Source organism: Salmo salar, chromosome 05 (assembly GCF_965601325.2).
Source record: "Salmo salar chromosome 05, fSalSal1, whole genome shotgun sequence".
Lineage (NCBI taxonomy): Eukaryota > Metazoa > Chordata > Actinopteri > Salmoniformes > Salmonidae > Salmo > Salmo salar.
In genome coordinates, this window is record NC_138295.1 from 39,779,991 (window position 1) to 39,793,779 (window position 13,789).

Consider the following 13,789-nt stretch of genomic DNA (forward strand, 5'->3'; position numbering starts at 1 on the left):
CAAATAATGAATATAAATAATACTTATGGATAGAGGTTTGAACCAGTGCAATATTTTGATTCTCTTATTTTCAGGCGATAATAATATATAGATAGAAAAAAAGAACATTTGGCTTTTGTCTTTAATTCTATTCTGAAATGGGATGCAGCTACTTTTGAAGCTGCAGTATGGTAGTAGGAAAGGTTAGTATGATATTAAAGTTGATAAGGATGCAAGATGTTTGAAACCTTGCTCCCCAGAGACAACATTGTCATATTATAAAGTTCTATTCTCATTGGATGTCTTGAAGGCTATTATCTACTTCTGCAAACGGATCATCGGTCATTCCCTAGTTCTTGAACAGGATTCCCCTTATTCTGCAGTGAATGTTGGGGATTTTCGTTTTAAGGAAGCGGTGACGAGAAGAAGAAGCTGTCAAGATAAATCAGATCATTGTGTGAGGACAAAAAAAGTCTCAATACAGTACACATTTACTCATAGTCAGTTTAGACTAGTTAGACTAGTTAGTCAGTCTGGAGATGGATATCTGTACTGATCTTATAACACAGCTTCAAACTGAAACTTTGCATACTATACTATACTGTGAAACTGAAACCATTCTGAAACCATTCTAAGATTATGCTTATAAAATAAGCAGGGAAAAAATGCGAACACACCAGACCCTAATAATGAGTTTCCTCATTGTTAATCTCCTCATACTTGCCCTCCCTCGTGAGACTATTCTAATCTCGGTCTTCTCTAATACTAAAACATACTTTGTTTGAGCAGTAATCTGTTTCTCCTTTCCAAATTATAGAGTGCTTATCTGAAAACTCAGAAGGGAAAGAAGAGCAAATTGACCAACGAGACAAAAATACAGTGGTGTTTATTTGCAAATTAAAAAGCACCAACAATATTAGTTACACTGTAAAAATTATTGACAACAATTACAAGTCTTTATCGTACAGTCCAGGGAGATTAGTACCATCATTGCTGTTAATATGCGTTATTATCATGTCAATAATACTTTATATTAAGAAATCAAGGACCTCTGTACAACAGTGGGCTGCGTGAAGATAGATGAGAGGGGATTGTATGAACAGACAGAAAAAAAAAGATCTGTTTGGACTTCAGCAGATGGCACTGTATTATATGACCCATTGTAGTGACATTTCAATACTACCGGGCTGATTCTCTCCCACTAAATACCTCTCTCATTGCATTGTGAGAGGGGGCTGAAAGAATGTCACCTCAATCACATGCAATAACTTATGTCTATAACATGACATTACATAGTCAGGAAATGCATGTGCATTGTTATATCGACTGACAACAATTGCAGACAGTAAGAGCAGCTTTTTGATATCTATGGTTGCAGTGGTAAAACCATGTGACCAACAAATGAGGAACTATACTGTACAGTTGAAGTCTGAAGTTTACATACACTTAGGTTGGAGTCATAAAAAAACTCGTTTTTCAACCACTCCACAAATTTCTTGTTAACTTTTTAGTGACGGGGCAGTATTCGGAAATTCAGATGAATGACGTGCCCAGAATAAACTGCCTGCTACTCGGGACCAGAGTCAAATATTTGCATATTATTAGTAGATTTGGATAGAAAACACTCTGAAGTTTCTAAAACAGTTTGAATGATGTCTGTGAGTATAACAGAACTCATATGGCAGGCAAAAACCTGAGAAAAAAATCCAACCAGGAAGTGGTTTGTAGTTTTTCAACTGATTGCCTTTCCAAACTACAGTGTCTGTGGGGTCATTTTGCACTTCCTAAGGCTTCCACTAGATGTCAACAGTCTTTAGAACCTTGTTCATGCTCATGCTTCTAATGTTACTGGATAGAGAATAAGAACTGTCTCAAGCCTGAGACCAAAGAGTTGTTTACTGCGCGGGCACACTGGCACGCTGTTCCTTCTTTTTCCTTTGTAATGAATACGCTGTTGTCCGGTTGGAATATTATCGAAGATTTATGTTAAAAAGACCCTAAGGATTGATTGTAAACATCATTTGACATGTTTCTACGAACGGTAATGGATCTATTTCACTTTTTGTCTCGGGTTTTGCGCTCGCGCATTATGCCTTTGGATTAGTGATCTGAACACGTGAACAAAACAGAGGTATTTGGACACAAATATGGAGTTTATCGAACAAAACTAACATTTCTTGTGGAAGTGGGAGTCCTGGGAGTGTATTCCGACGAAGATCAGCAAAGGTAAGTGTAGATTTATAATACTATTTCTGAGTTTAGTTGACTCCAGAACTTGGCGGGTAACTGTATAGCTTGCTTTGATGGCTGAGCTCTGTACTCAGAATATTGAACAATGTGCTTTTGCCGTAAAGCTATTTTGAAATCTGACACAGCGGTTGCATTAAGGAGAAGTGTATCTAAAATTCTTTCAATAACTGTTGTAAATTTTATCAACATTTATGATGAGTATTTTTGTAAATTGATGTGCTCATTCACCAGAAGTTTTGGGAGGCAAAACATTTCTGAACATCACGGGCCAATGTAAAATGGGGTTTATGGATATAAATATGAACTTTATCGAACAAAACATACATGTATTGTGTAACATCGAGTCCTGGGATTGTCATCTGATGAAGATCATCAAAGGTTAGTGATTAATTTTAGCTGTATTTCTGGTTTTTGTGACGCCTCTCCTTGCTTGGAAAATGGCTGTGTGGTTTTTCTTGTTTAGGCGCTGTCCTAACATAATCTAATGTTATGCTTTCGCCGTAAAGCCTTTTTGAAATCGGACAATGTGGTTGGATTAACGAGAAGATTATCTTTAAAATGGGATATAATAGTTGTATGTTTGAGAAATTTGAATTATGAGATTTTTGTTGTTTTGAATTTGCCACCCTGCTATTTCACTGGCTGTTGGCAGTGTGTCCCGCCGGTGGGACGCTAGCGTCCCACATGTACCAGAGAGGTTTTAAACAAACTATAGTTTTGGCAAGTCGGTTAAGACATGTACTTTGTGCATGACTGTCACGGTTGTCGTAAGAACGGGACCAAGGCGAATTATGAAAAACTGAGTTTAAATGTACACTGCTCAAAAAAATAAAGGGAACACTTAAACAACACAATGTAACTCCAAGTCAATCACACTTCTGTGAAATCAAACTGTCCACTTAGGAAGCAACACTGATTGACAATACATTTCACATGCTGTTGTGCAAATGGAATAGACAACAGGTGGAAATTATAGGCAATTAGCAAGACACCCCCAATAAAGGAGTGGTTCTGCGGGTGGGGACCACAGACCACTTCTCAGTTCCTATGATTCCTGGCTGATGTTTTGGTCACTTTTGAATGCTGGCGGTGCTTTCACTCTAGTGGTAGCATGAGACAGAGTCTACAACCCACACAAGTGGCTCAGGTAGTGCAGCTCATCCAGGATGGCACATCAATGCGAGCTGTGGCAAGAAGGTTTGCTGTGTCTGTTAGCGTAGTGTTCAGAGCATGGAGGCGCTACCAGGAGACAGGCCAGTACATCAGGAGACGTGGAGGAGGCCGTAGGAGGGCAACAACCCAGCAGCAGGACCGCTACCTTCGACTTTGTGCAAGGAGGAGCAGGAGAAGCACTGCCAGAGCCCTGCAAAATGACCTCCAGCAGGCCACAAATGTGCATGTGTCTGCTCAAACGGTCAGAAACAGACTCCATGAGGGTGGTATGAGGGCCCGACGTCCATAGGTGGGGTTTGTGCTTACAGCCCAACACCGTGCAGGACGTTTGGCATTTGCCAGAGAACACCAAGATTGGCAAATTCGCCACTGGCGCCCTGTGCTCTTCACAGATGAAAGCAGGTTCACACTGAGCACGTGACAGACGTGACAGAGTCTGGAGACGCCGTGGAGAACGTTCTGCTGCCTGCAACATCCTCCAGCATGACCGGTTTGGCGGTGGGTCATTCATGGTGTGGGGTGGCATTTCTTTGGGGGGCCGCACAGCCCTCCATGTGCTCGCCAGAGGTAGCCTGACTGCCATTAGGTACCGAGATGAGATCCTCAGACCCCTTGTGAGACCATATGCTGGTGCGGTTGGCCCTGGGTTCCTCCTAATGCAAGACAATGCTAGACCTCATGTGGCTGGAGTGTGTCAGCAGTTCCTGCAAGAGGAAGGCATTGATGCTATGGACTGGCCCGCCCGTTCCCCAGACCTGAATCCAATTGAGCACATCTGGGACATCATGTCTCGCTCCATCCACCAACGCCACGTTACACCACAGACTGTCCAGGAGTTGGCGGATGCTTTAGTCCAGGTCTGGGAGGAGATCCCCCAGGAGACCATCCGCCACCTCATCAGGAGCATGCCCAGGCGTTGTAGGGAGGTCATACAGGCACGTGGAGGCCACACACACTACTGAGCCTCATTTTGACTTGTTTTAAGGACATTACATCAAAGTTGGATCAGCCTGTAGTGAGGTTTTCCACTTTAATTTTGAGTGTGACTCCAAATCCAGACCTCCATGGGTTGATAAATTGGATTTCCATTGATTATTTTTGTGTGATTTTGTTGTCAGCACATTCAACTATGTAAAGAAAAAAGAATTTAATACGATTATTTCTTTCATTCAGATCTAGGATGTGTTGTTTAAGTGTTCCCTTTATTTTTTTGAGCAGTATATTTGACTAAGGTTTATGTAAACATCCGACTTCAACTGTATAGGCTCATATTGACTATGTTAGATGTGAATCTTTTATATCCTCCCTGATGCAACGCAGAAATACTATGAACACCTACTAATAACAAATAAAATAGAACAAAAGGACAAAAATATACACAGCTTTGACGACATCCTCAATAAAAATATTGTTTTGTTTTCTCATTTTCTATCTCCATGAGTGCATTTAAACATAGCTTATGTCCAACTTCACATACAGACAACCTGTCCCAGTGAGCACAAGACGTTAAAAATACGTAATTTCAACATCTTTTCAACCAGAAATACTTATTTTCAACGTGTTTTGCTCCTAGGGGTTAATGACAACCTGTGTGAATTTGTGAAGAGTCTATTTAAGAGATGTACCACTTTGCATATTGTGCTTTTAACATGTGCAGCCTGGCATCCCCTGTGCTGTGCAATCAACTCAATCCGAAATGGAGAGTAAGCAAAACGTCTTTCTGGTCAATTCTACAATAACGTGTCTCCAAAGTTAAAATAAACAAAAAGGGGTAAAAAAAAAATGTAATTGTCACAATCTTAAAAAAATAAGAACTGTCAATAGGCCATGCAATGTAGTGGTGCTGATTCTGTCCTGGCACTGGTAAATGCGTTAATGTCAAGTGTCTACAAAGGCCTAGTGAATAAGACTACTAGTCAATACACAACATATCCCCCTTTGTTTTTAGACAGAGACCACAGGCATTTCCAACTAATGCCATTCATTTTTTATTAATTCAAGTGCTAATTGATCTCTACTCTTTTGTAATATCTGCCCTATTGTTTCATCATCTACTTTATTAATCCATCTTCCAATTTCTTGGATGGCAGTTGGTTCTGTCTTTCAGTATATGGGAGTAGAGTGTTGACTGACATGAGCTGACACTGTTCATTTCCACCCAGCCTTAAACGACTGGTACTGTACAGGCTAGCCAAGTCTCACTCTTCCTCTTCATCCTCCTCTTCCTCCCAAGAGTAAGGTCTGAGTCCATGTGAGTAAGGCAAGGGATAGTCAAAGGAAGAGCGGATAAGGGTTGACCACCCCCGTCTCTATCCCATCCTGTCTGTATCACAGGTAAACCCCCGTAAGAGGTGGTATAGTCCTGTTGGGGGTCTCTGTTCCTAGACCGTACCAAGTGAGGGTGGTGGTGCTTCATGGGGAGGTGTAACTTGGGGAGTGAGGGGAGAGCACTTAGGCGGCAGGCCATTGTAGACTCACTGCCCACTCGTAAATCACTATCCCTGCGCTCCCTTCCTCTATGTCCTTCCCTCTTACGAAGGGCACCCTGAGAAGGAGGCTCGTGCATCCTAATCTTCACTTTGACAGGTGATCAGAAAACACACCCCTTCTGAACCTTGTCAAGGGTGAGTACTTACCCCTTATGGATTCTTTAAGGGATTAAAATAATCCTCTAAGGGGATAGAATCATACTTCTCCATATGGTATTCTGTCAGGGGGATGGTTGAGCTGTGGTACTATCCGATGAGCTGCCCCCCCCCCCCCCCCCGGTACTTCTACCTGGTATGGATCAGCTGCTCTCGGAGCCAGCTGGGCAGGGGCTGGCCCATTCTGTACAGCAGCTTAGACAGCTCTATGTTGTGATCCCTGTAGTGCTCCCTGAGGAACGACTGGGACTGGAGGAAAGAGAAAGAGAGAGCAACAGGAGTGATTTAGAGAGAGATAATATGATAATTACCCCCACAGCCAAGATTCAATCAATAAACACCCCTTATCAGTTACAAGCAGAATAATCCTAGAGGGAGTCTACAAACATGTATCTTAATTAAGCAAATATCAGTGAACAACTTGTATTGGCAAATGAGAACTCTTACCTCCGGGTCCATGTCAGGGTACCTACGCCCCTTGCTCTTCCCCAGACACTTGGTCTTCCCTCCCTCCAGCAGCTGACACCAGAAGCCTTTCTTGGGGTCAAACCTGAAGAAAATCAGAGCATTTTGTAAACGTACCTAAATGTACATCTGGGACTCTTGGAATCAGTTACTGAATGAACTTTATAAATGGTTAGGTAGGTTAGCTGCTATGTGTTACTGGAGAGAACTTGAAAACTCACGCTAGGATATTGTGGTAGTTGACGGTGTTGACCAGGCCCAGAAACTTCTGGATCCTGTCCATGACTGAGGCCGGCTCAGTCTTCAGCTGCTGCCCGTCCAAAACCAGGACCTGGCTGGAGTGGTAGTGGTTGAGCCAGCGCTCCATGTGGATGGCGTACCAGCCTGGTACCAGACAGCGGTTCTGGAGCACACGCAGTTTTACCGGGGAATCATGGGTAGCCGTGATGACATCATGGAAGGAGTACTTTAGAGCCACTGGGTCATCATGGGCACGCTGGTGCTGTAAGGGGAAGCAGAGAGAAGAAATGGTGTTGTGTTAATATGGTCCTCAGTAATATGATGCCTGATGAGGTATAACTGACCTAGTAACAAGAGTGGTTATAACTCAGTAATAAGAGCATGACATAGGCCTAACTACTCATATATTACTATACATTCTAACAGTTATAAGCAGTTCTAAGACTTGGTACCAGGATTGGATATCACATGTTAATAAGGAAGAATGGTTATGACTCATACATTATAAAGAGTTATAACCAACCTGGTACCAGGAGTAAGCGCGGTCGGCTGGGTTGATGAGGATGGTGATGATCTTGGCCTTGGGCAGGAGGGTGGCCGCCCGCTCCGCTGCCACCTCGGAGTCAAAGTAGCTGGCACTTTTCTCAAAGTAGTAGTCTGAGCTGGTGTTGGAGGGCAGGGGGAAGTACTCCATGTACCTGTGTGTTCACCAAAAGAGAAAACAGATACACCAACTAAATGATACACTGACAGAAGCACATATTAAGCCAACTCCTGGACTAGAAAGCATGTTCAATGGAAAGTCTCTAGACATTGTCTGGGTCTGCGCAAACGCCTCTAAGTTATCATTCACTTCGCGATAATCCTGCTTATTGTAATTCTGTCTGTGCAGCTAGAACAGAACACGGCCCATATGCATAAAGCGTCTCAGAGCAGGAGTGCTGATCTAGGATCAGTTTAGCCTTTTAGATCATAATGAATACCATTACATGGACTGTGGGGACCTGATCTGATCCTTCTCTGAGATGCTTTATGAACACGGGCCCAGAGCTCTTTCTCTGTGGCAGTCATACCAGTCGATGCCTCTGTGGTAGTTGTGTCCATTGAAGAACTGGATCTCCTCAAAGGTCTCCTTGTTGGGGTAGTTACTGGTCAGGTCAGGGTGCATGCCCAGGAACAGATAGAGGGCTGTAGAACCTGTGGAGAGGAGGGAGGGAGAGAGAGAAAGAGAGAGAGGGTGGGGAGGAAGGAGAGAGAGAAAGAGAGAGGGGGGAGGGGAGGAAGGGGAGAGAGAAAGAGAAAGACAGCGGGGGAGGGGAGGAAGGAGAGAGAGAGAGAGAAGCGAGAGGGAGAATCTATTTTGAGGCATTGACAAATTGACTTTGAAGCACCTTGCCGCAGCCATAACAATTAATAATCTAATAAATTGTCTCGTTAGTGTCCCATTCCCATTAGTGTCGGTGAGTGTGTGTTCCTCATAAACTTCCTTCTGCTTTCACTGTGGAGGAGAGAGAGTCAGTCGGTCATCTGTGACAGGCCAGTTCCTGTTAGTCTGTTCTGTTCCGTACTGAGAGTGTGTAACACTGAAAAACGACACCTCTTCAGCCCAAAGTCTCGAAACCTCCCTCCTACAGACCAGACCAAAGACGTCTCAACTCTAACTATTGTAAATAATTACATGAGGTAGGGAAATGAATCAGAAACGAGGTGAAATAAAGCAAAGTAAGATTGTGGACCGAGAGTCATTGCTGGTGATGCCCACTGGGGGGTGCTGGTGTTCCGTCTCTCTCACCTGTCTTCTGAGGCCCAATGACAAGCAGCTTGGGGAAGCGGTCACACGTTTTCTCCTTTGACCAGATGTCCTTGTGCCTTTTGTCCTCGCAGGGATCCTGTAGGACCAGGGTTTATGAAGATCATTAGAAATTCTTACATGAATCCAGTTGCTTAATGAACCCTGAACAAATCCATCCATACAACATCCTGACGACATGCGGCTACATATTGGAACTATCAATGGAGATGCCCTTTGAACACAAACACAATTCTTGGCAACAGATTGTGGTGTACAGGACAAGGGTCCAACCAGGATCTAAATGTATCTAACCTGAATAAATTAATCAAGGGAGGATCCATGCAAAATGACAACCTAACATAATATTCCTACTTACCTTGGATGTAGCTCATTTCCCCAAGACTGTTAACATGTTAGGTTGTATTTTGAGTGGAACACCCCTTTAACATTCCAGTATTAGTTAGTTAATTCTCTATCTCCCTCCCTCCCTCCCTCCCTCTCCCACAGACTGACCTGCCAGAGTGGGTCTTTCTCGTTAGGGAAGAGGTTATAGTATCTGTGGGCCAGCTGGACGGGAGGCAGGGTCTGTAGCCGCAGATTGGTCCACGTCTGCAGGAAGGCCACCAGGCTTTTGAAGGTGTAAAGGCCCAGCCGGTCGTTACCGTAGTTAGACAGGTGGGTCATGAAGATACTGATCTGGAGGAGGAGAGATGGATGAAGGAAAATGGAGAGAGAAAGACAGAAAGGTGAACTTAAATTCACTCTGATAGTCTGAGTAGTGATTGAATGTATAGAGAGAAAGAAAGAGTGTGTGTGTGTGTGCATGCGTTCGTGTGTGTGCGTGTTAACTCACCGGGTTGAGTAGGACAGTGAGGAACAGCTCTCCTCCGTTGATGAGTTTGTCCAGCTCGTTGGGACCGCCTGGGTACTCCTTATAGAATATGGTGTGTGTGAACAGACCACACGTCTGTCTGGGCAAGACCTGCAAACACACACAGACACACTTCTAAGTCAATGACACACACAAGCACACACACACACACACACACCCACACACACACACACACACACACACACACACACACACACACACACACACACACACACACACACACACACACACACACACACACCAGGCCCACTGGTCTAGTCAATGCAAAACATATTAGGCAATATCACCACTTTTGTGTTCAATAATCTTCATATTATACTTCTCGTTTGGGGAAAGCAAACCTCATTCACTCTGAGTCTATATGGAAATTCATTCAAATACACACGCAGCGAGAGAGTGTCTGGGGATCTGAATATCAATCATCTAATGTATTGTATGAGCAGAGCAGAGAAGGCTGGACCACTCAGAGCTGCATCTCAAGGACAGACAAAAATAGAGAGATACAGAGCGCAGGGGAGGAAAACTACTGGCAACACCACATACTGTAGACACTATAGACTGCTGGATTTTTTTTTGAATGTATTTTGAAGAAGATTAAGTTATGTTCTGGTGATGTATGGTTAGTGTTTACGTTATGGAGGTGGGTAACCTTGTTGCTGCTGTTGTGTTATTAAGCCAGTGTTACTGTCATTGCCGTGGATGGTGTTGTTATATTGTTAAAGGTGTATCCAGGAGGTAGTGTTTGGGGGCCAGTTAGAGTGGTTGGCGTGGCTACAGTCCAGTATCACCACCTGCTGTAGAGGGATCCTCAAAACACACTGACTGACCAACGGGAAGGCATAATGAGACTGTCCATTCCAAGGCCACTGTTGCCACGGTGATATAAATAATGTTATATCAACCACTCATGGGAGGAAATAGAGACAAGTGGGGGAAGAGATGAAAGATGTTGATGGAGGTAGGAACAGAGAGAAGTGGAGGAGAGATGCTGAGGCAGAAGAAAGGTAGAAAAGGAGGATAACCAATCACCATATTGTTTACATCTATTCAATCCCTTTAGATCTGCAAACACAGAAGAGGTAGAGGCAAGAAAGAGTAAAGAGGAGAATAAGGGAGAGAGAGAGAGTGCAACCATCGGTAAAGGTTCTGTGACTCACGCTGATACCGCTGTGTATGAATCCCCGTCTGAAGCGGGCAGGTTTGAGGTGGGGGTACTCCTCCGTGCTGGTCACCCTGATGCCCCACACCTTCTTCCAGGCATCGTACAGCTGCAGGTGAACTGGGTACACACCCGAGTGGTGGGGGGCTACCGCATAGCCCATGTTAGTGGGGATACCGTGCTCCTAGAGAGAGAGGGAGGGAGGGGGAGATGGAGGGGGGTGGGTGTGGGTGTGAAGAAGAGAGGAGGACAGAGCAAGAGAGAGAGCAAGAGAGAAAGGAATATAAGGTAGGCAGGGAGAAAGAAGGAATAACAATTAAAATCCCAGTGGTGCTAGCTGTGTTAAGGCAAAGTTAGCATTTCTAATTAGGAGCAACATAGTGAGGTGGGCTAATTGCTAGCATCCCACTGCTAGCCTCCAGACAGACAGAGACTCACCATAGCGAACCTCTTGTTGAGAAGCATCTGTTCGGCTAGCACTGACTGGTTGTGGAAGAGGTGGGGCTGCATGTGGCTCCACATGTGGGGGAACCACCAGAACTCATTGACGTAGGAGAGGAGCAGGTCATCCCCCAGGTCCTCCTCATCTGACCCTGGACACGAAGGGAGGACGGGGGAGGGAGAAGAGGAGGATAGGAGGTGAGAAGAGGAATAGTGGAAGAAGGGGAGGACAGGAGGACAGTGAAGCACAGAGAGAATATGAAAAATGAAAAGGGCAAAGAAAGGAGGTTGTCAGGGAACGGACAATGGTAAGAAAGAAGGTGAGGAAGATAATCACAGAGAGAGGAGGACAAGAGAAAACTAGGATTTCTGGTGATAAACCAAGGAGTACTGGAGTATAAACTGTGATGCTATCAGTAATAAGCTTCAGTACACAGATCAGGTACTGTATGAGTGGGATGCTGTGTTCTCCAGTCTTACCTGCATGGAAGAACTTCCCTGAGAAGCCCAGGTTGAAGGTGAAGTTGGGAACATTGTTACGCAGTGCTCTCTGGGTCTCCAACAGGGCCTGACTCAGAGAGGAGAGGGAAGGTGAGCAGGGCAATACACACCCGCATGTAAGCACACACACACAGTCACACACACAGCTGAATTTGTCAATCTGCAACTCCCTCCCTGTACACACCCTCATCCACCCCCGGCTGCCTTTTTCCTGTACTCTTTTCTCTCCTCCATTCTCTCTCTCCTCTGATTTGAGTGTTTGTTTCATTTGATCTCCGTACTATATATGAATCCACTCACATCTCCCTCTTTCTCCCCGTCTCCCTCTGTCTCTCCTGCCTTGTCAGGAGAGACAGTGTGATTTATTCTTTACACCCCACTGTTCGGATTCCAAGAGAGGAAGGAAGCCTTGATATACTTCTCTACCCCAGCTCATGTAAGGAAGCAGCCCAACTCTGATGGGACACACAGAAAGATACAGATAACTGAAAAGGTTCTGCTATTCTGTATGTATTGAAATATTCATGGCTATGGTTCTTAAGAGTGTGTGTGTGTGTGTCTCTATCGTAACGCCTTAGCCTGTCAACTCTATTTATTTGTTTATTTGGATCCCCATTAGCTTTTGCAGAAGCAGCAGCTGCTCTTCTTGGGGTCCACAAAAAACACAAAACATGGCAAGTAACAAAACACTGATAGACGAGGACAGCCACACAAATTCAAAATACAACGATGTACAAACAAGAATTAAAAAAATATATAATAATAATACAAAACCAAAAAATGATGTGTGTAAAGGCGTTCGCATGCTTCCCAGCTGTAACAGTTCGGAAGAGTTTGTGTAAACAGTACCAGTCAAAAGTTTGGACACCTACTCTTTCCAGGGTTTTTCTTTATTTATACTATTTTCTACATTGTAGAACAATAATGAAGGCTTCAAAACTATGAAATAACACATATGGAATCATGTAGAAACCAAAAAAGGGTTAAACAAATAAAAATATATTTTAGATTATTTAAAGCCGCCACCCTTTGCCTTGATGACAGCCTTGCACACTCTTGGCATTTTCTCAACCACCTTCATGAGGTAGTCAGTCACCTGGAATGCGTGTGAATTAACAGGTGTGCCTTGTTAAAAGTTCTTCTTAATGCATTTGAGCCAATCAGTTGTGTTGTGACAAGGTAGAGAAGATACCCCATAAGTCCATATTATGGCAAGAACAGCTCAAATAAGCAAAGAGAAACAACAGTCCATCATTACTTTAAGACATGAAGGTGAGTCAACATGGAAAATGTCAAGAACTTTGAATGTTTCTTCAAGTGTAGTAGCTATAATCATCAAGAGCTATGATCAAACTGGCTCTCATGAGGACCACCACAGGAAAGGAAGACCCAGAGTTACCTCTGCTGCAGAGGATAAGTTCATTAGAGTTACCAGGCTCAGAAATTGCAGCCCAAATAAATGCTTCACAGAGTTGAAGTAACAGACACATCTCAACATCAACTGTTCAGAGGAGACTGCGTGAATCAGGCCTTCATGGTCAAATTTCTGCAAAGAAATAACTACGAAAGGACACCAATAAGAAGAAAGAAAGAAGAGACTTGCTTGGGCCAAGAAACATGAGCAATGGACATTAGACCGGTGGAAATCTGTCCTTTGGTCTGATGAGTCCAAATTTGAGATTTTTGGTTCCAACAGCCATGTCTTTGTGAGATGCAGAGTAGGTGAACGGATGATCTCCACATGTGTGGTTCCCACCGTGACGCATGGAGGAGGAGATGTGATGGTGCTTTGCTGGTGACACTATCAGTGATTTATTTAGAATTCACTTAACCAGCATGGCTACCACAGCATTCTGCAGCGATATGCCATCCCATCTGGTTTGCGCTTAGTGGGACTATCATTTGTTTTTCAACAGGACAATGACCCAACACACCTCCAGGCTGTGTAAAGGCTATTTGACCAAGAAGGAGAGTGATGAAGTGCTGCATCAGATGACTTGACCTCCATAATCACCCGACCTCAATCTATTTGAGATGGTTTGGGATGAGTTGGACCGCAGAGTGAAGGAAAACCAGCCAACAAGTGCTCAGCATCTGTGGGAACTCCTTCAAAACTGTTGGAAAAGCATTCCAGGTGAAGCTGGTTGAGAGAATGCCAAGAGTCTGAAAAGCTGTCATCAAGGCAAAGGTGGCTACTTTGAAGAATCTCAAATATAAATACATTTGATTTGTGTAACACTTTTTTTGGTTAC

At 43.9% G+C, this 13,789-nt stretch overlaps 1 protein-coding gene across 2 annotated transcripts in view; it reads right to left on the reverse strand.

Annotated features, from left to right (window-relative positions):
* Positions 1-848: 848 nt before the first annotated feature.
* The window catches only part of ndst1a (N-deacetylase/N-sulfotransferase (heparan glucosaminyl) 1a), a 98,376-nt gene continuing 85,435 nt past the window's right edge, over positions 849-13,789 (reverse strand). For both annotated transcript variants that reach the window (XM_014199896.3, XM_014199895.3), the window contains 11 exons: positions 11,517-11,604; positions 11,034-11,188; positions 10,594-10,779; positions 9,398-9,526; positions 9,058-9,240; positions 8,545-8,641; positions 7,826-7,949; positions 7,276-7,450; positions 6,734-7,014; positions 6,495-6,597; positions 849-6,296 (listed from right to left, as the gene is read on the reverse strand). In XM_014199896.3, the coding sequence (XP_014055371.1) occupies positions 6,177-6,296; positions 6,495-6,597; positions 6,734-7,014; positions 7,276-7,450; positions 7,826-7,949; positions 8,545-8,641; positions 9,058-9,240; positions 9,398-9,526; positions 10,594-10,779; positions 11,034-11,188; positions 11,517-11,604 (1,641 nt within the window). In that variant the 3' untranslated portion in view covers positions 849-6,176. The remainder of the gene's footprint in view (positions 6,297-6,494; positions 6,598-6,733; positions 7,015-7,275; positions 7,451-7,825; positions 7,950-8,544; positions 8,642-9,057; positions 9,241-9,397; positions 9,527-10,593; positions 10,780-11,033; positions 11,189-11,516; positions 11,605-13,789) is intronic.